The 21,423-nt window shown below is 45.1% G+C and overlaps 1 protein-coding gene across 3 annotated transcripts in view; it reads left to right on the plus strand.

Annotated features, from left to right (window-relative positions):
• AK4 (adenylate kinase 4) overlaps positions 1–21,423 on the plus strand; it is a 75,255-nt gene that overhangs the window by 44,258 nt on the left and 9,574 nt on the right. For all 3 annotated transcript variants that reach the window (XM_057555834.1, XM_057555833.1, XM_007164327.3), the window contains one exon: positions 19,164–19,336. In XM_057555834.1, the coding sequence (XP_057411817.1) occupies positions 19,164–19,336 (173 nt within the window). The remainder of the gene's footprint in view (positions 1–19,163; positions 19,337–21,423) is intronic.

Consider the following 21,423-nt stretch of genomic DNA (forward strand, 5'->3'; position numbering starts at 1 on the left):
AGTATGTATGTCGTAGGTTTGCAAGGATTGGCTAACAAATGTAAAACTTGTAGTGGAGTTCTGGAACACGGTAGGTGGTCAGATGTTAGATGTGTGTTCTTATTTTCAGTGTAAAGAAAATTTAATTGAAAATTATTATTAATGTAAATATATACATAGACACTGATATAGATGTTAGAACTTAACATTTCAATAATAAACTGTTGAGAAACTTAACAAAAATATTGTCATTCTAATAAATAAGGATCATCATTTTTACCCCTCATTAAGTACACTTGGGTAAAGCCTAAGTGAATAAAATCAGCCATCTTCCATTAAACCTTACCTAGTAAATATAAAACAAAACAGGATAAAACTCTCTTGATTCTCCTATTACTAATATGAAAACTCTGATTTTGGAAAGAAGAACAAGTTGATTAGGGTTAAAAGTAGAAGGTGATGTGGAAAAATGCAGACAATTTATTTTATTTTATTTTATTTTGGGGCCGCGCTGTGTGGCTTGCGGATCTTAGTTCCCCAACCAGGGATTGAACCCAGGCCCTCGGCAGTGAAAGCGCCAAGTCCTAACCACTGGACTGCCAGGGAATTCCCACAGACGATTTAACTTCACCTTTCTTATACTGTTTTTATAGAAATTATACATGATCACTATAAAACACTCAGGCCATGTGGAAAAAGGCAAAGAAAGGCAACAAATTGCCTAAAATCCCACTTGCCAGAAATAACCAGGGTTAACAATTGCAAACCATCATCGTAGATACCTCTCCATGCACATATGCAGATAAAAATCTGTAAGAATGATATCATACTTTACATTCTTTAAAAAACGCAATTAATTTTACTCAAATTTAATATAGCAAAAGCTAAAGTGAACCCTAAGGAATTATCACTGAATTTCAGATAAAACTTTCATCACCAGGGATATTAATTCCTATGGGAGCCCCTTAAGAATATGAAAGATGGGACTTTCCTGGTGGCACAGTGGTTAAGAATCCGCCTACCAATGCAGGGGACACGGGTTCGAGCCCTGGTCTGGGAAGATCACACATGCCGCGGAGCAACCAAGCCTGTGCGCCACAACTACTGAGCCTGCACTCTAGAGCCTGCGAGCCACAACTACTGAAGCCCGCGCGCCTAGAGCCCGTGCTCCGCAACAGAAGAAGCCATCGCAATGAGAAGTACGCACACCGCAGCGAAGAGTAGCCCCCGCTCACCGCCCGCGTGCAGCGACGAAAACGCAACGCAGCCAAAAATAAATAAAATAAAATAAATAAATTTATTTAAAAAAATATGAAAGACATTAGGAGATTGACAAATTTGTTGTTTTATTTTTAGCCTCATTTCAAATTTAGAGAATATACTTATACTTCCATCTCCTCTCCCCTTCCTTCCAATTTTTTTAGCTTTTATTGTTAAAATTTATTATAAATTTCTCTGTAACTTTAGTTTCCCATTTTTTTGGTCTTACAGTTAAGAAATTTTAATGAATTCTGTGCACTCATTTTTTTCCCCACTACCGCTTCTGTTAATTTTATTTTGATTAATCTTAGTTATATCCCTGAATATACCAGAAACCATTGAATAGTACACTTTAAATGAGTGGCTTGTATGGAATATGATTTATATATGAGTAGGGCTGCACTACTTTTTTAAAAAATTTATTGAAGTATAGTTGATTTACAATGTTGTGTTAATTTCTGCTGTACAGCAAAGTGATTCAGTTATACATACATATATATATATATACATACATACACATTCTCTGTTTTTTTTTTATTTTTAAATGTTTATTTATTTATTTATTTTGGCTGCGCCGGGTCTTAGTTGCGGCACGCGGGATCTTCGCTGCAGCACGTAGGATCTTTTAGTTGTGGCATTCAGACTTCTTAGTTGTGGCATGTGGGACATAGTTCCCCGACCAGGGATCAAACCCGGGCCCCCTGCATTGGGAGCATGGAGTCTTACCCACTGGACCTCCAGGGAACTCCCCTGCGCTTTTCAATGGTTGGGAAAAAATAGTATTTTGTGACATGGGAAAAGGCCCTGAAATTCACACTTCAGCCTCCCTGAAAAAAGCATTCCTGCCACACAGCCATGCTGTTGGTGCGAGGCCTGGGGCTGCTTTTTCACCCCCACGGCAGAGGTGAGCACTGCCACAGAGACCACACGGCTCACAAAATTGAAACAGTCACTATCCAGCCTGCTGACCTGTGTCCTAGGACACACACGGAGAGTCTGGAGGTGGGGAGCCCATCAACCCATTGTTGGCCGCTTGTGTGAGAGCAAAGCTAGGGATCTGATTTTGAGACGTGCTTCTCATTTTTATATAACAGGCGAGTCTACATAAATTGCATGAAATTTAAACAGTGAAATCATACTGTTTGGCCGCTCGGCCTGCAGGATCTTAGTTCTTGGGGTGACAGCAGTGAGAGCGCCAAGTCCTAACCACTGGACAACCCGGGAATTCCTGTGAAATCATACTTTAAGCGCACTAAGAGATCTCGCGCTTTATGAGAAACATGCTGAATTACTTTAACAAAGGAACCCGTTTTTGTCCTAAAAGAATGCCCGGCGCTGATGGAGGATGCAGGAGGGAGCCTGGGGCCAGAGGAACCGCCTGCCTGGCTTTCACTGCTGGGCTCACCAAGGGCGGGGGTGGGTAAGGATTACTTTCCATCTGCCCCCTGACCCCCAGAATCTGCGAATGTGACCTTATTTAGAAAAGGATCTTTGCAGACAGATGTAATTAGTTAAGGATCTTGAGATGAGGTCCTCCTGGATGAGGGTGACCCTAAATCCAATGACCGCTGTCCTTACGGAAGAGGAGAGACAGACACAGAGGAGAAGCCACGTGAAGACGGAGCCACAAGCCAGGGACGCCTGGGCCCCCACCAGCTGGAAGAGGCAGGAAGGACCCTTACTGGAGGCTCAGGAGGGAGTGCGGCCCTGCCGCACCTGGATTTCTGAATTCTGGCCTCAGAACCAGGACGGAGTAACTCCTGTTTTAAGGCTCTCAGTCTGTGGTGCTTTGTTGCAGCCGCCCCAGGACACCAGAAGAGGGACCGCCTCACTCTTCTCCTCCCCCGCCCCACGTCCAGAAGGGTTGGCGCAGGCCTGGTCTGGATGAGAGCGGGCGGCGGGGAGCGGTGGTGACAGAGCTCCCCGCGCCCCCCGGGGCTTCGGGCGCCCCGGCAGGGAGTGGGTGGCGTGGGGCCCCCAAGTCAAGGCCGTGGCCCGATGTGCGCTTCAAACAACCTGCCCAGCCCCGGCCGACGAGGCAGGAGCCGTGAGAGCCGGCGGTCAGCGGCCAGGCCCAGCACGGACAGGGCGGCCTTCCGAGTCACAGCGTGGGCACCACAGTGTGGCCCAACACCAGGCTCCCGGAGACGACGGGTCAGGAGAGAGCTGGTGGGCGTGGATGGGTTGGGCTCAGAAGCGCCTGGGACCCGGGTCCTGGTGAACCCTCATGGCTCTGGCTCAAGAGAGGTGGGCAGAGGTGCGAGATCGGAGCTGAGCAGGAGGGCGGTGCCCGCCTCCCCTATAAACTATAAAGAAGTCAAGACGGACTAATCAAGTCCCCTGAGGGGCCCGGAAGCCCGGTGTCCTAGGAGATGCGAGACCCCTCTCCTTGCCCACGGGGTGGGGGGGTGGGGCGATTGCTGGGCAGCCCTCGGCAGACCGAGCCCCGAGCATTGAGAAATCCCGGGGCGCTCCTGAGAGCAAAGTGCACAAGTTGGGCTCTGCCTGCACCCCTCCCTGCCAGAGGTGGGCCCCGGGGACCCTCCCCTTGGGGCATCCCAGCCGCTGTCACTGGGGCCCCTACTCCTGTCCAGCTCTCGGTCCTGGAAAAGTGCCAGCACGTGCACAGGGCACAGCTGGCTAAACGCTGGTCCTGATCAAAGCGGCTACGTGGACGCGGGTTCCACGACCCACCCCGGAGTCCTGGGCCGACCTGCACACGTGGATGCGGGCTGCCCCCGATGGAGCAAGAAACGGGAAGGAAAACAGGGCCGCCCAGTGCGCAGAGGGACCTGTGTACCCCACCATCTGCTTCATAGGTGCCTGTGGGGCTGAGACACAAAGGAGAGGCTGGGGAGGGCCTGGGAGATGGGGGTCAGTGGAGGGAGACCCGCTGCAGCACGTCACACGCTTTCAGGGGAAGCTTCCTGTGGTTCTCACGGGGCTTGTGAAGGCCAACGAAGGCCACGGACGCAGGCCACGATGCCGCCCGCCCCCGAGGCCCTACCTGCTGCGGACGTCCTTGGTGCGGATGGGCACCAGGAGGCTGAAGGTGGACCTGGCCGAGTGAAGGGAGCAGTCGTCATGGGCCAGGGGGCTCGGGGCCGGCCGGGGCCCAGGCTGCTGTGGGCCTGGAACCGTCTGGCCTGTAGCCGCACCTTGCAGTCCCGTGATCCCACTTCACCTTGTTTGCTGTCCTCAGGGCGTCGGAGGCGGCGTTGCCGTCCATGGCGGGCAGTGGGCGCGGGGGAAGCAGGCTGGCCAGCCGGTGGATGCTCCCGGCCGAGGCCCCATCCCGGTGCAGGAGGTCCAGGGAAGTGTTGATCATTCCGGAAAGACAGTTACCCCACGAGCAGGGGACTCCGCTGACAGGGGCCCTGCGGGTTGTGGGGATCTCCTGCAGGGAGGTGCTCAGGCGGGGCGGGGAGCCACTGCGGGCCGGGGTCCCGGGGGCCTCGTCCTGCGGGGAGCCCCCGGAGGGGCTGGCCCCATTCCTCGCGGCCAGGTCCTCACAGCTGGTTCGAAACCGCTTCTTCCTCCAGCCCTTCTCATCCAGGGACAGTGCTCGCTCCAGCCTGGGCCTTGGCGGCGGCGGCGGCTCCAGACTGAAGGGTCTCCCCCTGGCCTGTGGGTCCTCGTTGCTGACTTGCGCCGGGGTGTCCAGAGGGAGCGCTGGGCTCTTCTCGGGTCCCCAGTGGTGGTCAGCGGCCAGGGACCCCGGGCGGGCGGCGAGGTCTTCATCAGTGTTTGGAAGCTGCCCCTTGAGCATTCTGCCTTCAGGCTGCAGATGCCGCTGGGCGGCCTCCGAGTGCCCCAGGCTCGTCAACTTGGATGGCATAGTCCAGGGGCCAGCCCTCACACCCGGGAGCAGCCTGGCCGAGCCGGGAGACGGCCCCTCCTGGGGCTGCCGGCGACGTCCAGTGTCAGGGATGCATGGTCAGCCGTCGCTGGGCGAGGTGCGGAGGAGAGAAAGGGCAGCAGCTCCCCCTCGGGCTGGGGTGGTCCAGCTGCTGCATGGCTGGGAGCCCTGATGGTCTGGAGTCCCCGGCAAGTCCCTCTGGGCGCCGCCCGATCCCCAGCCCCGCGGGCTTCGGCCGCCGCTCCCCGGCAACCGGCGGGCAGGGTGGCCCACATTCTCTTTTAAAATTTTTTCATTGGAGGAGTATAGTTGATTTAAAATGTTGTGTTAGTTTCTGCTGTATAGCAGGGTGAATCAGTTATACATATATGCACTCTTTTAAAAATTCTTTTTCCATATAGGTCATTATGGAGTATTGATAAGAGTTCCCTGTGCTATACAGTAGGTCCTTATTAGTTATCTGTTTTATATATAGTGGTGTGTATGTGTCAATCCCAATCTCCCAATTTATTCCCCCCACCCCTTACCCCCCCTGGTAACCATAAGTTTGTTTTCTACATCTGTGACTCTATTTCTGTTTTGTAAATAACTTCATTTGTACTATTTTTTAACACAACTTTGCCATTCATCACTTGGTTGACTGGATTTTGTTGAATCCCTCTCTCCTCTCCTCTCCCACCCTCCTTGCAGAACTGCTCATGAGGTGCTATATTCCATGAGTTTTTGAGTTTGAAAATATCTCCTTATTGTTCAACAGCTGAGCTGCCTGTGATATTCTTGAGTGGTCCTTGGGTCCTTTGCAGCCATGCTTCATCATCTTCTGGCCTGGATTATTGCTCTGTAGAAGCTTAAGGCCAGTCTGACTTTTTTTCCCTTTTGTGAATATGATTCTTTTGTCCCGTATAGACTTCCTGACGAATTGTTTCTTCATACTTTAAGTAAGTAGAATCTCTCTATTGGTTTTGTTTTTCCTCTTATATATAGTGTGTCCTTTTAATCTCCAATTCAGTTCTTTCCTTTCAGGGAAGTTCTCCTGTATTATGTTGTTTTTTTGGTCCATCTGTTCAGTTTTTCTGTTTCAAGAATGCCAGTTACATTGGATGCTATGTTGAATATTCTTTGTCATCATCGTTATTTTGTTTAAATTTTTCTTACGGCTGTGTTTCCTTTTGCCTTCAAACATGTTCAGGGCAGAGGAGAGCAAAACTTTATTTATATTTCCATAACTACTTTATAATTTCTTTACCTTTTGTTGCCATGCATGCTATGCTGTAGGGCCTTTGCACTTACTATGCCCTCTGCCTGTGATGCCCTGGCTCCTGAAATCCATGTGGATTGCTGCATTCACATCTCTACTCAGGTATCCCCTCCTCAGTGGATCCTTCGTGTACCATCCTGTCTACCCATGTCACTCTTTCTTCTTACCTTATAATCACATGGCATTAGATATTTATCTGCAAATTTGGTGTTGCGTACCTTCCTCATGCTCCCACCCCCAATGAAGTCTTCAGAAAGCAGAGATTATATCTGTGTTGTTCGTGGTTGTATTGCCTACCACAGTGTTTGCTGCATAGAAAAGGCTTATAAGTATATGTCTGATTATAGAGAGGTCTGGCCCACAGCCTATAGCTAAGCCTACGTAGGGGATACTTGGGGCAAAAATGTGGGCCCTGGTGAAATCATTTACAAATCCCTTTTGTCTCAATTGAGATACAATGGGACCAATTTTCCCCTAATTTGTTTCTAGAGACTGATGTTCAAAGAATGAGCAAGCAGAATTCTTAAACAGAAGAGCCTTTAAGCAAAGGATTTGCAGATGACGGCTACTTCCTCAGTGCAATACCCATTTTCCCTTACTGGTAAAAGGGCTCAGTGCTGTTAGAATAACCTATTTAAGAACAAAGGTTTTAAGTTAGTAGTTGTCCTCTATGTCCTTAAACAGGAAAAATCCTTAAGCTGATGCCAGAGGATGTCCACGCCATTTGGGAATGTCCCCAAGAATGCCTACCTAATAGAAATTCTTTAATTTCAATAAGCCATTTTGAAGATCCAAACTTGTGGTTTAAAGCCAAATTTTCTGTATCTTGTATTTATCAGTGGATCACTAAGTAGTGATTATAGCGTATTGGTTTTTAAATCATTTACTGCTAACCTATATAAGCTCTTTGAGAGCAGTACCCATTTATTACAAATCTCTTAAACTCGAGGATGTATAACAGGATTTCCAAGTGTCCCTGGGAGGTTTCAGTGAGCGGGAATTAGGCCCTCGAGCTCTCTTGGCATAGTGGGAAATGTGGAGCTCACAAAGTGATAGGAGGTAGCATAAGCTCCGTTTGTCAACATCTGGAGCACAGCTGCTTCTTAATCTTTTCACCATCTGTTAATAAAAACTGGCTGAAAAGGAATATGGAGGTCTTAGATACACATACAAATAAATATTGAATAAACAGATAAGATATAAGAGAGAAAAGGCCTTCACAAAACAGATTTTGATGGTGATTAATTTTAAGTTACAACTAAGGCTTCTGGTGGGTGGTGTGAAAGGTTTGAATGCCCCACTGGGTTTGGGAAGACTGTGGAAGAATAACTGACTGATTTCAACTTTAATCCTTCAGTGATTAATTGTGATGAACAATCTGTAACCTGGTTCTTGTTTTTCTAACAACTGGGAAGAGATGGGTGGTCAGAAGCCACCATTTGGCCCCAGATCTTAATGGCGGTAGGAAGGGGGCCTGATGTTGCTTGGCCTTTTCACAAGCTGCCCATCCCAGGCAGATGTTGGAAGTTGCCCTTCAGAACTGCCCTTTTATTTCCGTCAAGTGGAGGGCTTGCTTTTCTGCCTGGGAATGTGGTGGTGGACTCTAGCTCTGTGCCCTTCCTCTGCAGTGAATGCACTCCAAATTAGAAAAACAAACGTCCTAGTTCCCTCTTGCCCTCCACTGCCTGAGCTTGTTGCTGTGGCATCTCCTGCTTCAGCTGCCCTCCCTCAGGCTCTTGGCATGGCTGACAGGAGTCGGTGCCAAGGTCCAGTGGCCAGCACTGCTGGGAACATAATACCCGTCAAGACTTTAGTGACATCTCCCTGCACCTGGTAAATCTTTTGGGGAGGTTTTTTTTTTTTTTAAATTTTATTTATTTATTTATTTTTGGCTGTGTTGGGTCTTCGTTTCTGTGCGAGGACTTTCTCCAGTTGTGGCGAGCGGGGGCCACTCTTCATCGCGGTGCACGGGCCTCTCACTGTAGTGGCCTCTCTTGTTGCGGAGCACAGGCTCCAGATGCGCAGGCTCAGTAGTTGTGGCTCACGGGCCTAGCTGCTCCGCAGCATGTGGGAATCTTCCCAGACCAGGGCTCGAACCCGTGTCCCCTGCATTGGCAGGCAGATTCTCAACCACTGCGCCACCAGGGAAGCCCTTTTGGGGAGTTTTTATAAACAACCTGTAAGGCACCATAAGTAGTGATGCACCATGATAGCTTCTGGGAGACTATATAAAATTTCAGCTTTCAACGTGGATTGGCTGTTTGAACAGGACAGAGCAGCTTTTCCAGGCCAGGTTATGAGATGAGACAGGGAAACCATGAAGTAGGTTTTCCATACTCCTGGTCAGAGACCATGCAGTGGAACAGTGTCATATGTGTAGTTAAAGGGAGGAAGCAAGCTTTCTATGCTTAAATATGATCTTTCTTTTACTTTACCTGTTGGGCTTTCTGGTTTCCTCAACAATGGAATGTATTCACTGGTAACAGGCTGTCTAAGGAGGCTGGAATACTGCTAGTCATTTAGAAGCATGTCTTTCAGGGTTAGTTTTAGTAAAAATAAAAGCATACCACAATTGTTGCAGTTCTTTAAGTGGAAAAATTATTAATGCTGCCACCTGTTGACAGAATTTGAGTGTGCATCAGCCCACTTGGTTAGTAATCCCTGCCTGCCAGGAATACCATAACCACATGAGATCTGACTGTATCTGGGCATTTCAGGAATAAACACAGCCCCAGCCCTCAGGGATCTTGTAATTTTAATAGGCTCCATGAGCAAGCATATTTAAAGAAGAATAAATATCCACAGCTAGAGTGTGGCAGGTTCTCCTTGGGCCTGCCAGTGTAATCATAGCCTGCCTCGTCTAAATCACTTAATTAAGAGACGATAATCTCTTGGTTAGAATGTATTTAAATACTTTGCATATGCACTGAAATACTTTCATGTTCAGAATGGCTATTCCTATTTAGATACAGATTTTCTGTTACAAGACTTCCATGGGATCATGGTTTAACATTCCATACATTAGCTAATTATTTGTTTCCTTCCAAATCCCAGTAGCCTAGCAATTCAAAATACCAACGAGTTGAATCTCATACCAAGAGTAGGTCTCTAGCAGAGAACTTGGATCAGTGGATATCAAATGGTAACTAAGTGTATTCTAGAGCAAAATGCCCACATTTACCCCACCCCCAAAGTCAATATGAACATCTCATGTCCTGATACAGGGGCATCTTGCTTGACAGGTTTCAAGTAGTCTTCATACTCTGCCCCTCTGACATTATGTTCTTTTAATTTTTTTAAATTATTATTATTTAATTAATTAATTTATTTATTTATTTTTGGCTGCGTCGGGTCTTCGTCTCTGTGCAAGGGCTTTCTCCAGTTGCGGCGAGCGGGGGCCACTCTTCATCGTGGTGCGCGGGCCTCTCACTGTCGCAGCCTCTCCTGTTGCGGAGCACAGGCTCCAGACGCGCAGGCTCAGCAGTTGTGGCTCACGGGCCTAGCCGTTCCGCGGCATGTGGGATCTTCCTGGACTGGGGCATGAACCCGTGTCCCCTGCACTGGCAGGCGGACTCCTAACCACTGCACCACCAGGGAAGCCCTATGTTCTTTTTAAAAAATATGTATGGCTGGATAATAACGCTTTTTAAAAAACGGTTTAAAATGTGCTGGTTGCATTGCACCTCTTCTGACATTCTCTTCTTGGCAGCTGATTGATGTGAGAATTACAAACGAATTACTTTGGGACTTCCCAAATAAATAAATAAATAAAATAAACAACAGACAGTTATAAAAACAAACAAAGAAAAAAACAAATGAATTACTTTGAGGCTTTACTCAGCCCAACTTGAGACACTGGTGTAAATCAATTCAAGGAATTCTGGTGCTACCATGCTGCCTTTTATTTTTTTATTTTTGGCTGTGTTGGGTCTTCGTTGCTGTGCGTGGGTTTTCTCTAGTTGCAGCGAGCAGGGGCTACTCTTCGTTGCAGTGCGCGGGCTTCTCACTGTCGTGGCTTCTCTTGTTGCAGATCACGGGCTCTAGGCATGCGGGCTCAGTAGTTATGGCTCTCGGGCTCTAGAGCGCAGGCTCAGTAGTTGTGGTGAATGGGCTTAGTTGCACTGTGGCATGTGGGATCTTCCTGGGCCAGGGATCGAACCCGTGTCCCCTGCATTGGCAGGCGGATTCTTAACTACTGTGCCTCCAGGGAAGCTCCCATGCTGCCTTTTTGAGTACCATTTCCTATTGTCTGCCCTGAAGTCTTAAAATTAGGATCTGTAGGCTGAAGGATATTCATTTTTTAATTATCTTATAAGCAGATAAACAGCGCTCCTCGCTCCATGGAGCCTTTGTCCTTACGCCTAACTAGAGTGACAGACAGGACCTGTGACCCTTCAGGCCTGTGACATTGTACCCCAAACTTCAGTGGGAGCCCCGGCCCATCCCCAGGGCCTTGGTGACCACTTCAGAGCTTAGGACACCACAGCTGCCCTGAAAATTATACTATTTGAGACTGGTTACTTTCAACTGCGATGCTTGATTATTAATAGAAATGTAAGTCATCCCTCTTACATTATATCCCTCACATGACCTTTTAAAAATCCTCTTCTCTTTGTTACTGATTCCCCTCCTCCTGCCCCCTAATTCTTGACTCTTCCACCGTACTCTGGAATCCTCTTTCCTTATCAATTTTCTCCACCTTCCACGTGCCCTCTCTTTGTAGAATGCTCTGTCTACCTTCTGTCTTAAGGAAAACCTGGGTCTCCCCTTATGATGCTACTTTTTTTTCTTGTCTCTTCTGTTTTTGAGGCGACTCATTTCTCCCACGTGAAAACATCCTGTTGGGTGATTGTGGTGGCGATGGTATTATTCTGTCTCCCTACCACCTCTTTCATACTTTTATAAAAGCCCAAGCTTATCTTCATCCTTCATGTCTTTCTTACTGTCATACTTGCTATTTGTCTTTCGACCTCCAGCTCCACATGGTTTTCATTTTCCCCCATTTTCCACTCCTTCTCCAGCAGTTTGCCCTGGGCCAGCCAACATGCTGGGATTTACATATAGTAATTTTTTGAATTAGGTATCATCATTCTCAAAGGTACAGAAAGGTTAGGTAACCAACGTCGCAAAGTGAGAAAACCATAGGTGAACCGCCAGCCGAGGAAGTTTGTCTCCAGAGCCTATATTCATTCTCAGAGTCTATATTTGCCATGCTGTTTTTCCCTAGTCATGTGTTTAATGGTGTGTGCAATGATATTTATTGGAGTATACTGGAAACCGTTTAGGTGTCCAGCAGTAGGGGGATTGGTTAAATTATGACACATCCAAACTAGGGAGTACTCTGCAGGTATTAAAGAGAGTGAGGGAGCAATGTGTACTATGTATAAAAAATCTTCAAGATATATTAACAGAAAAAAGCAAGATGCAGAATATTTATTATGCATATGTGGGAACAGAATCTGGCGAGTCTGTGCCTGCAGCACTAGACCAGGCAGAACCCCTGAAGCCACCAGGATTTGGGTTTCTCAAGTCATTTTGTAAGCTGACTGCTCTGGTCGCCAGCAGCAGGCAGGCACCGCTTCCCATCTGAGAATTTGCTTCTCATAGTATGCAGTTTTCTGTTTCAGAAGGAAGAAAGTAAAGTGTGGTACATGGTGTGTGATTCTGAAGTCAGATAGCACTTGGTTCCTTGGTTCTAGTTTCCTCAGTTATCAAATACGTGGTCTTGGGCAAGTCACTTAACTTTTCTGAGCCTCAGCTTTTATAACTTTCAAATGGGGATGACGCTTACCTGGCAGAATTGTGACTTTTGAGATATTTATTAATTCATTCAACAAATATTTATTCAGCACATACTATATGCCAGGCACTGTTTTAGTCAGTAAGGATATGGCAGCAAATAACTTTAAAAGTTCTGCCCTCACTTCACTTACATTCTGGTGGGAATAAAAGCACTCAGAAAATAAGTCACAGACAAAAAGTGATGCAGAGAAAAAAAGAAAAGGAATGAAGGGTGGGGCTTCCCTGGTGGCGCAGTGATTGAGAGTCTGCCTGCTAATGCAGGGGACACGGGTTCGAGCCCTGGTCAGGGAAGATCCCACATGCCGCGGAGCAGCTGGGCCCGTGAGCCACAATTGCTGAGCCTGCACGTCTGGAGCCTGTTCTCTGCAACAAGAGAGGCCGCGATAATGAGAGACCCGCGCACCGCGATGAAGAGTGGCCCCCACTTGCCGCGACTAGAGAAAGCCCTCGCACAGAAACGAAGACCCAACACAGCCATAAATAAATAAATAAATAAATAAATAAATAAATAAATAAAAATTAAAAAAAAAAACAAATGGAGATGCTGAGACAGCGTGCCCCTAAAAAAAAAAAAAAAGAATGAAGGGTGAATGGGGCGCCAGTGGTGGGCTGGTTAGAGAAGCCCTCACTGACAGACCTGCTTCGAGCCAAGGCTTGTGAAGCTGAGGGCATACCTGGACATCTGGAGTGAGAGCCTTCTAAGCAGAGGGGATGTGAACTATAAATGTCTTAGGCGGGAGTGAGCCTGCCTGCTTGAGAACAGTAAGGATGTCAGTGATGGGCAGGGAGATGAGGAGAGAGAAGAATCAGGAACAAGAGCAAGCCTTTGCCGGCTACTGCAAAGTTTTGGTTTTTCTGTTGCATGTAATATATCTGGCACATTGAGGATGCTCGACAAATAGTAATCATGATGACGAGGATGTTACCATGATGCTCTGCTCTTTTGGTTGAAGAAAGATAGATGGGGTGACATTTAGGATTCTTTTAAGTACCCCCCTTTATACCCCTGGAACAACAGCATAGTAGAATAGAAAGAGCACTTGAAAGACCAGAGACCCGATGTTAAATCCAGGATCCTCACTGAAGGCAAACATACTTACCTATCCAACAGAGGGTGATCTTTCCTGCTCTGCCCACCTCCTAGGGTTGAGGTGAAGAATGAAATAAGTAAATTTATATAAGTACTTTGTAAACAGTAGACTAAAAATACGCGTGAAGCATAAAGGCTGTGTTTGCTGAATTATTATTGGAACGTGGAAACTATCTAGTCCAGCTTCTAGAGTTTCCTTGTCTGTGTGAATGTTTCTAGAAATGGGGTGCACACTGGTGGAAAGGACTGCAGAGCCATACCTTTCTCGGTGTGGGTTCTGTTACAGTTAGTGCAGCCTGCATGTAGATTAGTTCCTGGCAAGTTGTGTCCCATTGCCGCCACGAGGCACGCCTGTACTACCAGCAGCTTGAGGCTGAATCTACCAGTCTTCTGAATTTTAACCTAAATTAAAGCTCATCATGATAAGGTATTGAACTGGATCAGGAAAGTAAATTTAAAGAGCTTTATTATCTAAAAATGAGGCGATGAAAGGGGCAAACAGATAACTAGAGTGGGAAGGTTATTGCCGTCATGGCTGTGCTGTGCCCGGGCTCTAAGCTATGCTTGGGTTATTCCCTGGTGACTGGGTGGGACCAGAATGCGGAGTCTGTGTGCTGAACTGTAATTGTGGCAGAGAGCAAAGAGCACCAGTGACCCCCTAAACTCTTAGAAAATCTCAGAAAAGGAATTAAATATGGGTCTGAATGTGAGAGCCCAGTAGGTTGGCACTGCCCAGCATGTTTTTGAAATCTGTTCCTTGGGAATTCAGCTTATTTTGTACACAGTTGCATTTCCCACCCATTCTTCCAGAGGCCCCCAAAGTTCAGAAACAGTTCTAGGGGAGCTGAGTAGACAGGCTTCTGAACCTCATTAGACAAGGAAACTTTAACCAATAATATTTGAGTTTTTTTTTTTTTTAATTATTAGCACCTTTAATTATTATTTATTTATTTATTTGGCTGTGTTGGGTCTTCGTTTCTGTGCGAGGGCTTCTTCCAGTTGCGGCAAGCGGGGGCCACTCTTCATCGCGGTGCGCGGGCCTCTCACCATCACGGCCTCTCTTGTTGCGGAGCACAGGCCCCAGACGCGCAGGCTCAGTAGTTGTGGCTCACGGGCCTAGTTGCTCCGCGGCATGTGGGATCTTCCCAGACCAGGGCTCGAACCCGTGTCCCCTGCATTAGCAGGCAGACCCCCAACCACTGCGCCACCAGGGAAGCCCAATATTTGAGTTTTTATTTGTTGAAGGAGTTGTTATATTCTGTTTTAGAGCTGCCTCTTCTTTCCTATGGCTTTTTTCAGCTCTCAACCTCTACCCAAAGGGTAAAGAACAATGTTTGCTTGTCAGGGTAGTGACTAGTGATGCTGGAACACAAGGCCCCAGGGACTGTGGCTGAGAATTGAGGCCTTTAAGTGATTGCTAAAATTCTTTGTGCATAGTCATCAATAAAAATGTTGTCTACATCTTCAGTATATGGATATTTATATATAAATATATAATTACATACAATTTTATTAATATAAAACTGGTAAAATGGGCCCTCCAAAATAGAAGATTAAAAAGAATGAGAAAAAAACAATAGAAGTTCTGTTTCTTTCTGTACTCTAAGGAGGGTCTCTTTGGAAGCTACTGCATTAGAAGATGGCTTTTCCTTGAAATTGGATTTGAGGAAAGAGCGAAGATTGATTTGGGATTGTTTTGGCTGCAGGCATCTTTCTAATTCCAGTTGTCATCTTGAAGCTTCAATGAGGAGTGGGTTATACAGGCAAAGGCAGGTCCTGGCCATCAGTGCCTTTATGTGGAAGGCTTACTGCCCTCACTTTATTGGTGTTTCAATGTAGATTGTACTAGGCATAGCACCAGGAGATAACAAGGGGAGTGAGACACGTCTTAAATCCCCACCTCAGGAAGCTCATCTTCTAGGGCAGACTCTGGTGCGTGGTATAGGCTGAAGTGGACTAAGAGACTTGGCATAGTGCCTGGGCCTGCTACCAAGGTGCTCACTCTAGCATCCCCAGCCTGACCTACAGTGAGCTGTTGGGAGGAGGGAGACAGAGGAGAGAACCTGGCTGAGGGTGTGTGTAGTATTCAAGAGGGAATTTGGTGGGAAAGAATTTGGCGTGGTTTTATCTGGACTCTCCTAAGACCCCTTCCCTGTCCCCCAGTCTGTGTAGCCGTAGATAGAATTGAGCCGTGAGCACCCACATGGACCCACATCTTGCTCCTTGGTGACCCAGCTAGCATTACATTATCACTTACCTGGTAACTGTCACATATATGGGGCTCCAGAGTACACTCAAATGCTATGAAACCCCAATTCTAAAAGTCAGTCTGTTTTTGAACTTCATAGTAATCAAAAGAGAAGTTGATTAATGAATCAATTTTAAAGTAATCAAGCCATTCCATAATAGAAAGAGGGTTACATATAGACTTTACAGAGCTCAAGAGTCATATAATTTCATGGCATTATTTACAAATAAGGCAGACTAATCGAAGAAGTATATTCACTTAATAGAAAACTAGAAGGGGACTTCCCTGGTGGTCCAGTGGTTAAAAATACTCCTTCTAATGCAGGGGACGCGGGTTCAATCCCTGGTCAGGGATCTTAATCCCACGTGCCACAGGGCAACTAAGCCCGCACACCGCAACTACTGGGCCCGTGTACTCTAGACCCTGCGTGCCAGAACTAGAGAGAAGCCTGTGCACTGCAGCGAAGATCCTGCGTGCTGCAACTAAGACCCGACACAGCCAAATAAGTAAAATAAATAAATAAAAACGAAAGAACAGTAGAAGACAACTACCGTAGTGTTTGCCCACTGTGCACCAGGCGTTGCTGCCTTCCAGAGCTAAGGCCAAGGTGTCTACATTGTACTTGATCTTAGGCAGATATGATTTGACCTTTTACTTCCCCATATACCAAGCAGTCATAATCTGATCTGACAGAAATTATGTTGAGATTTGAAAAAAATCTAGATAGTTTATTTAGAGGCAATATTGTTTTCTATTTTGAAGGTACTGTATCTCAGTTCCCATTGCAGAAGCACCATGAACATACTTCCAAGCATAATCTCCCAACATGCGGGTACCTTTATGTGAAGGGGTTGCTTAGCCAGTGTGGGAGGAAGGAGAGGATACATCTGAGTGGCTATTGGCACAAGGGCCTAGGCTGCAAGATTAGAAATACCTATTTCTCTGATGAAGCCCGCCTGAATGCAAGAGAGATCACAAGAGGACAGCAAATGAGGATGTGAAAGCAGTTTCTTCTGATGCCAGCTGTAATGTTGGAACAGCTCTTTTGCCTGGTGGAAGCATGTGTTTAGCTTAGGTTGGGCACATGATAGCCGATGAACTTAGATGTGCTCTGCAAGATAAGCCTCTCCTCACCTCTGTTTGAACTTACTCTGTCTTTCCTTGTCATAAGAATAAAGTTGAAATGTGCCCTGGGTTTGGGTCTCTCTGTTCTTGTATCCCTTTGCAAAGAGATACCACTTAATCTCTTAAGAGATTCTGCAATAAACAACATCAAAATTTAGAAACTTGGGCCATTGGATAATTTCCCTTACTGGAGAAATTAGAAAAGAAGCTCCGGGGGAAGCCTAGAACAAACTATCTGTAGCGAAAATCCAGTTTTATTTGTTTTCCCAATCCACTGCAGAGCAATCTTTTTTGTCAAATACAAATTACTGGAAAAATTAAAAGAAAAACCCCCAATAAATTCAAGCCCAAATTTTAGATTCAACAGAGTTAAAGTTACTCTGTGGAATTGCTATAAAATTCCTAAATGTTTTTTCTCATTTCTGTACTTACTGTGACCAGGGCTTACATTGGACTGCAGACCAGATGTTGAGTTTAGTAAGATACATAGAATGGATAATTTCTGAAGGAACTTGCAAAGATACTTAGATACAAAGTACTGTAAGCAAGTTCATCAGGGCATAAACTTTGGAAATAGCTACAAGGCCCTATACTAAGTTGCTCATCTGTGTTAATTTTTTAGGAGCTGAAGGGTATAGCAATGATCAAGACAGAAAAAGTCCCTTTTCTCAGAGTGAAATAGGGATAGAAAATAAGCATAAATACTTGGAAATTATTCATAGTAACAAATAATAGAAAATAAAGAGTAATGAGATAGATAGTGGAAGGGGAATGGGACTATTTTAAGTATACTGGTGTAAGAAGTCTCCCTGAGGAAGTTACATTTATGCATATATCTCAAATGATAAGGAGTCATATTCAGAGACCTGCAGGAAGAATATTTTAGGCAGAGGACAGCAAATGCAAAGGCCCTGAGGCAGAGGTATCTGACACTACAAAGATTGAAAGGAGCTAGTGAAGAGAGCAGTATTGAAAGTAAGTCGATGTGGCCAAAGTCAACCTTGGGCATCATGTCATGTGATACTGAACAAAAGAAGAATAAATTATGGAAGTGTAGATAAGGAAAATGGTGTCATGGGTAGCCCAAAGGTGAAGTTGTGGGAACAGGTGAGCTGGGTTGCAGCTGGGGAACATGCAAGACCAAGGAAAATCAGAAATATCATGCAGAGTCCTGGTGTATGGAGAGGAGGGGAAGAGGGGCCTATTTCTGTGTGCAGAAGATGATGGATGAGGACCCTGGGAGGAATGGGCTTTGGAGAAAAGGGCCTGGCCTCACAGGCAATAAGGAAGGCATCAAAGGGAACAGAGGTTGGTACCTGGAGCGGGGGCATAGAGACAGCGTTGGGTGGGTTTTGTCACATTGAATGCAACAAACACTCTGAAATCACCTTGGCATTCAAACGACTTGGGGATTTTAACACAGAGTGCAGCACATTCATGTTTGAATAACTGACTTCCTATAATAGGAAAAGGAGTTCTTTGATTGTTAAGTGTTTTAGGGCCATGAAGAGCCATCTTTACAATGTCCTCTTGATACTTCCAATGATGAAAGGGTGGGGATGGTCTGGTTTCCTTATCTGAAGTGATTTAAGTTTGTCTTCTGAATATTGCACTTCCTATTATACTTTCTTTCCTGCTCTCTATCCACCCAGCTCTTTTACCTAACTAAGATTTAAAGGACTTTTTTTTAAAAAGTGATAATTGGATACAGTAAGGTTTTTAACAAAACAGACCAACTTGACAAACTATTTAGGAACAAGATACTACTGTGTACCATCCCAGCCAAACCTGGGGTTACATTTAAAGCAAGTCAGTCCCTGGGGTGGGGGGGAGGGAATATATATATATATATATATATATATGTAAAATTTGGGGTCAACTAACTGCAAAACAGAAAGTGATGCCCATGAGTCCAAATTTCAATTGCAGGTTATTTTCCAACATTTAGAAAAGAAGGGTGAATTTATAAGTTTTGCAGTATCCAAATAGTTTCAAAAGCACCAGTTCTTTTAGAGATTGGAATTTTGCCCACCTTGTTACTAAGGTGCAGGCTCAAATGAAGGTCTGAGTGAAGGATCCTACTTTAATTGATTTAGACTTAAAAAAATATTTGTGTGTATATATAGTGGTATCCTAAGAATAATATGCTCATAAGCTGTTAGAACTAAAAGGACACAAATAAAATTTGCCCCTTTGATTCTTTAACAGAAGAAGAAATGGAGGTGTTGCAACGTGCCCAAGGTCACATGGGTAGTTAAGAGCAGAGCTGAGACTAGAGCTGGGACTAGCCTAGTGATGTTTCGCACTTATTGCTTTTATCATGTGACTCCTTAACCTTTCATGTTCCAAATGCTAAAGCTAGGTTGTAAAGTAGCATATTTTCTTCTAGTATTAAATTTATAGAAGTAGATATAAATTCCTGATTAAATCTCCTTTCTGGGTAGTGTATGTGCAGATTTGATTATTCTGTCTCTGAAAATATTTCAACAACTAATTGAATTGGGAAATGTCTCACATTTGATGTGTTTTGTTTGGCATTTAGGTTTTCCTAGAACATTAGTTCAGGCCGAAGCCTTGGACAAAATATGTGACCTGGACCTAGTGATCACTTTGAACATTCCATTTGAAACGCTCAAAGATCGTCTCAGCCGACGCTGGATTCACCCTCCTAGTGGGAGGGTATATAACCTGGACTTCAACCCACCTCATGTACATGTAAGAATATACAAAATACTTTCACATATTGACAAGAAAGAGGTAAAACATTTCAGTTGAAAAGCGGAGGAACAATATGAATAGGCTGTTCCCAAAAGAGCAAATATACATAGCCAACAAATATTTTAAAATTCTCATTCACTAGTAGTGAAGGGATGTAAATTAACGTTTACAACATTTATTGCTGGTTGGGATCTGGGAAAATGATACTCTTACCTGTATGAGGTATATGAAATATTAACAGTCTTTTAGAAAAGCAACCAAGCAACCTACATTAAAACTTTTAAATACATATTTCACTCAACCCACTTCTGGGAGTACAGTCTATGGAAATGTAAGCACTTGCAGGTCAGGTCATGTACATGATGAGGCTTATTTCCATGTTGTTTGTAGTGGGAAAAATAAAACAAAACTTGAAAATAAAACGAATATTCATCTATGTGGATGATTAAATAAATTTGAGAATATCCACATTTTGGAAAATCATGTATAAGGTTAAAAAAAAAAAAGAGACATAGTAGTACATTCTTTGGCCCGGAGAAATATTTCCCCTGGGTATTGTTGAATGAGAAAAGCAAATAGCAGAATGATTACATTTTTCTAAAACTGTGACCGCCCTTCTTCTTCTTCTTTTTTTTTCGCTTGCGCTGCACGGCTCGTGGGATCTTAGTTCCCCAAACAGAGATTGAACCCGCCCCTCAGCAGTGAAAGCAGAGAGTCCTAACCACTGGACTGCCAGGGAACTCCCTGTGACCACCGTTCTTTATGTATATCTGTTTACATGTCTCTAAGTGCTCTCTAGCTTCATAGGAGTAGTGATAAAGAGGTAAAGGAACTATCCTGGGCTGGCCAATGGTTGAGGCTGGGACAGAATAAGGAACAGGGTTAGAGTGAGTGGGGTCATGTGAGTGGTGGGAGTGAGGAGGAGGGACTAAGTAGGACTAAAGGCATGAAAGATTGTCCTTAAAAAGAAGTTAAGGGCTTCCCTGGTGGCGCAGTGGTTGAGAGTCTGCCTGCCAATGCAGGGGACACGGGTTCGAGCCCTGGTCTGGGAAGATCCCACATGCCGCGGAGCAACTGGGCCCGTGAGCCACAATTACTGAGCCTGTGCGTCTGGAGCCTGTGCTCCGCAACGAGAAAGGCCGCAATAGTGAGAGGCCTGCGCACCGCGATGGAGAGTGGCCCCCACTTGCCACAACTAGAGAAAGCCCTCGCACAGAAACGAAGACCCAACACAGCCATAAATAAAATAAATAAATAAATAAATGGTCCACATCAAAAAAATCTTTAAAAAAAAAAGAAGTTCAAAATATAACATCTATGCATCTGCATAAGATTAAATACATGTAAAGGTATATGTTTAAAGAAACTTGACAAATTCATTTAAAGAGTTACTGTTCTTTCTGTTAAAGACATGAATTAGTTCAATCTGATAATGCTTCAGTTATTTGGTGGTAGATACTATTACTTGTTCTTATCCAAATGTGGAAGGGGTGGCTATTGTGTCTTATTGGGTTAATGATTATGGAATAGGCTAGACTTGAATATAGATATAGTCAGTAATAACTATAGAAAACTACGTCAAGGGGTTAAGGACGCCTTCCTAGCTCTGTTAAGTCTTCATTAAGTCCTGATGAGTCTTTTTCATTTGGACTAAGCACTGGTCTCCTTTTCAGGTTTTCTTTTTAAAATGTAAGTAGTTCTGGACGTCCTTTATTAGAGCCCTTCCTCCATTCCATCCCCAAAAGCTAGTATGGGAAAAAAAAATGTATAGGGAGGAAAATAGGGTTCTGAACATGCATTGGAGTCTAACACAAAAGCTTCATATTTTGGCTCTGCCTAGACCTGCTGACACAGACTCTCCCAGAATTTGAGAAGCTTTAACACTGAGTTGCTTTCCAAAGACTGGGTATCCCTAAAAGAACACCTGCAATTACAGTGCTATTTCCAAAGATAGCAGTGAAAGTGCTACTCTGGGCTAAGTCAACCAGCTGTTGTGGCCAAGCTCCCCCAGGAGGGATGCTGATGTCCTATTCTGCTGTTTCTGGAAGCAGTTGTTGTTATCTCCTGATGCTCTGAGGTCCTGG

This window comes from Balaenoptera acutorostrata, chromosome 1, assembly GCF_949987535.1.
Source record: "Balaenoptera acutorostrata chromosome 1, mBalAcu1.1, whole genome shotgun sequence".
Classification (NCBI taxonomy): Eukaryota; Metazoa; Chordata; class Mammalia; order Artiodactyla; family Balaenopteridae; genus Balaenoptera; species Balaenoptera acutorostrata.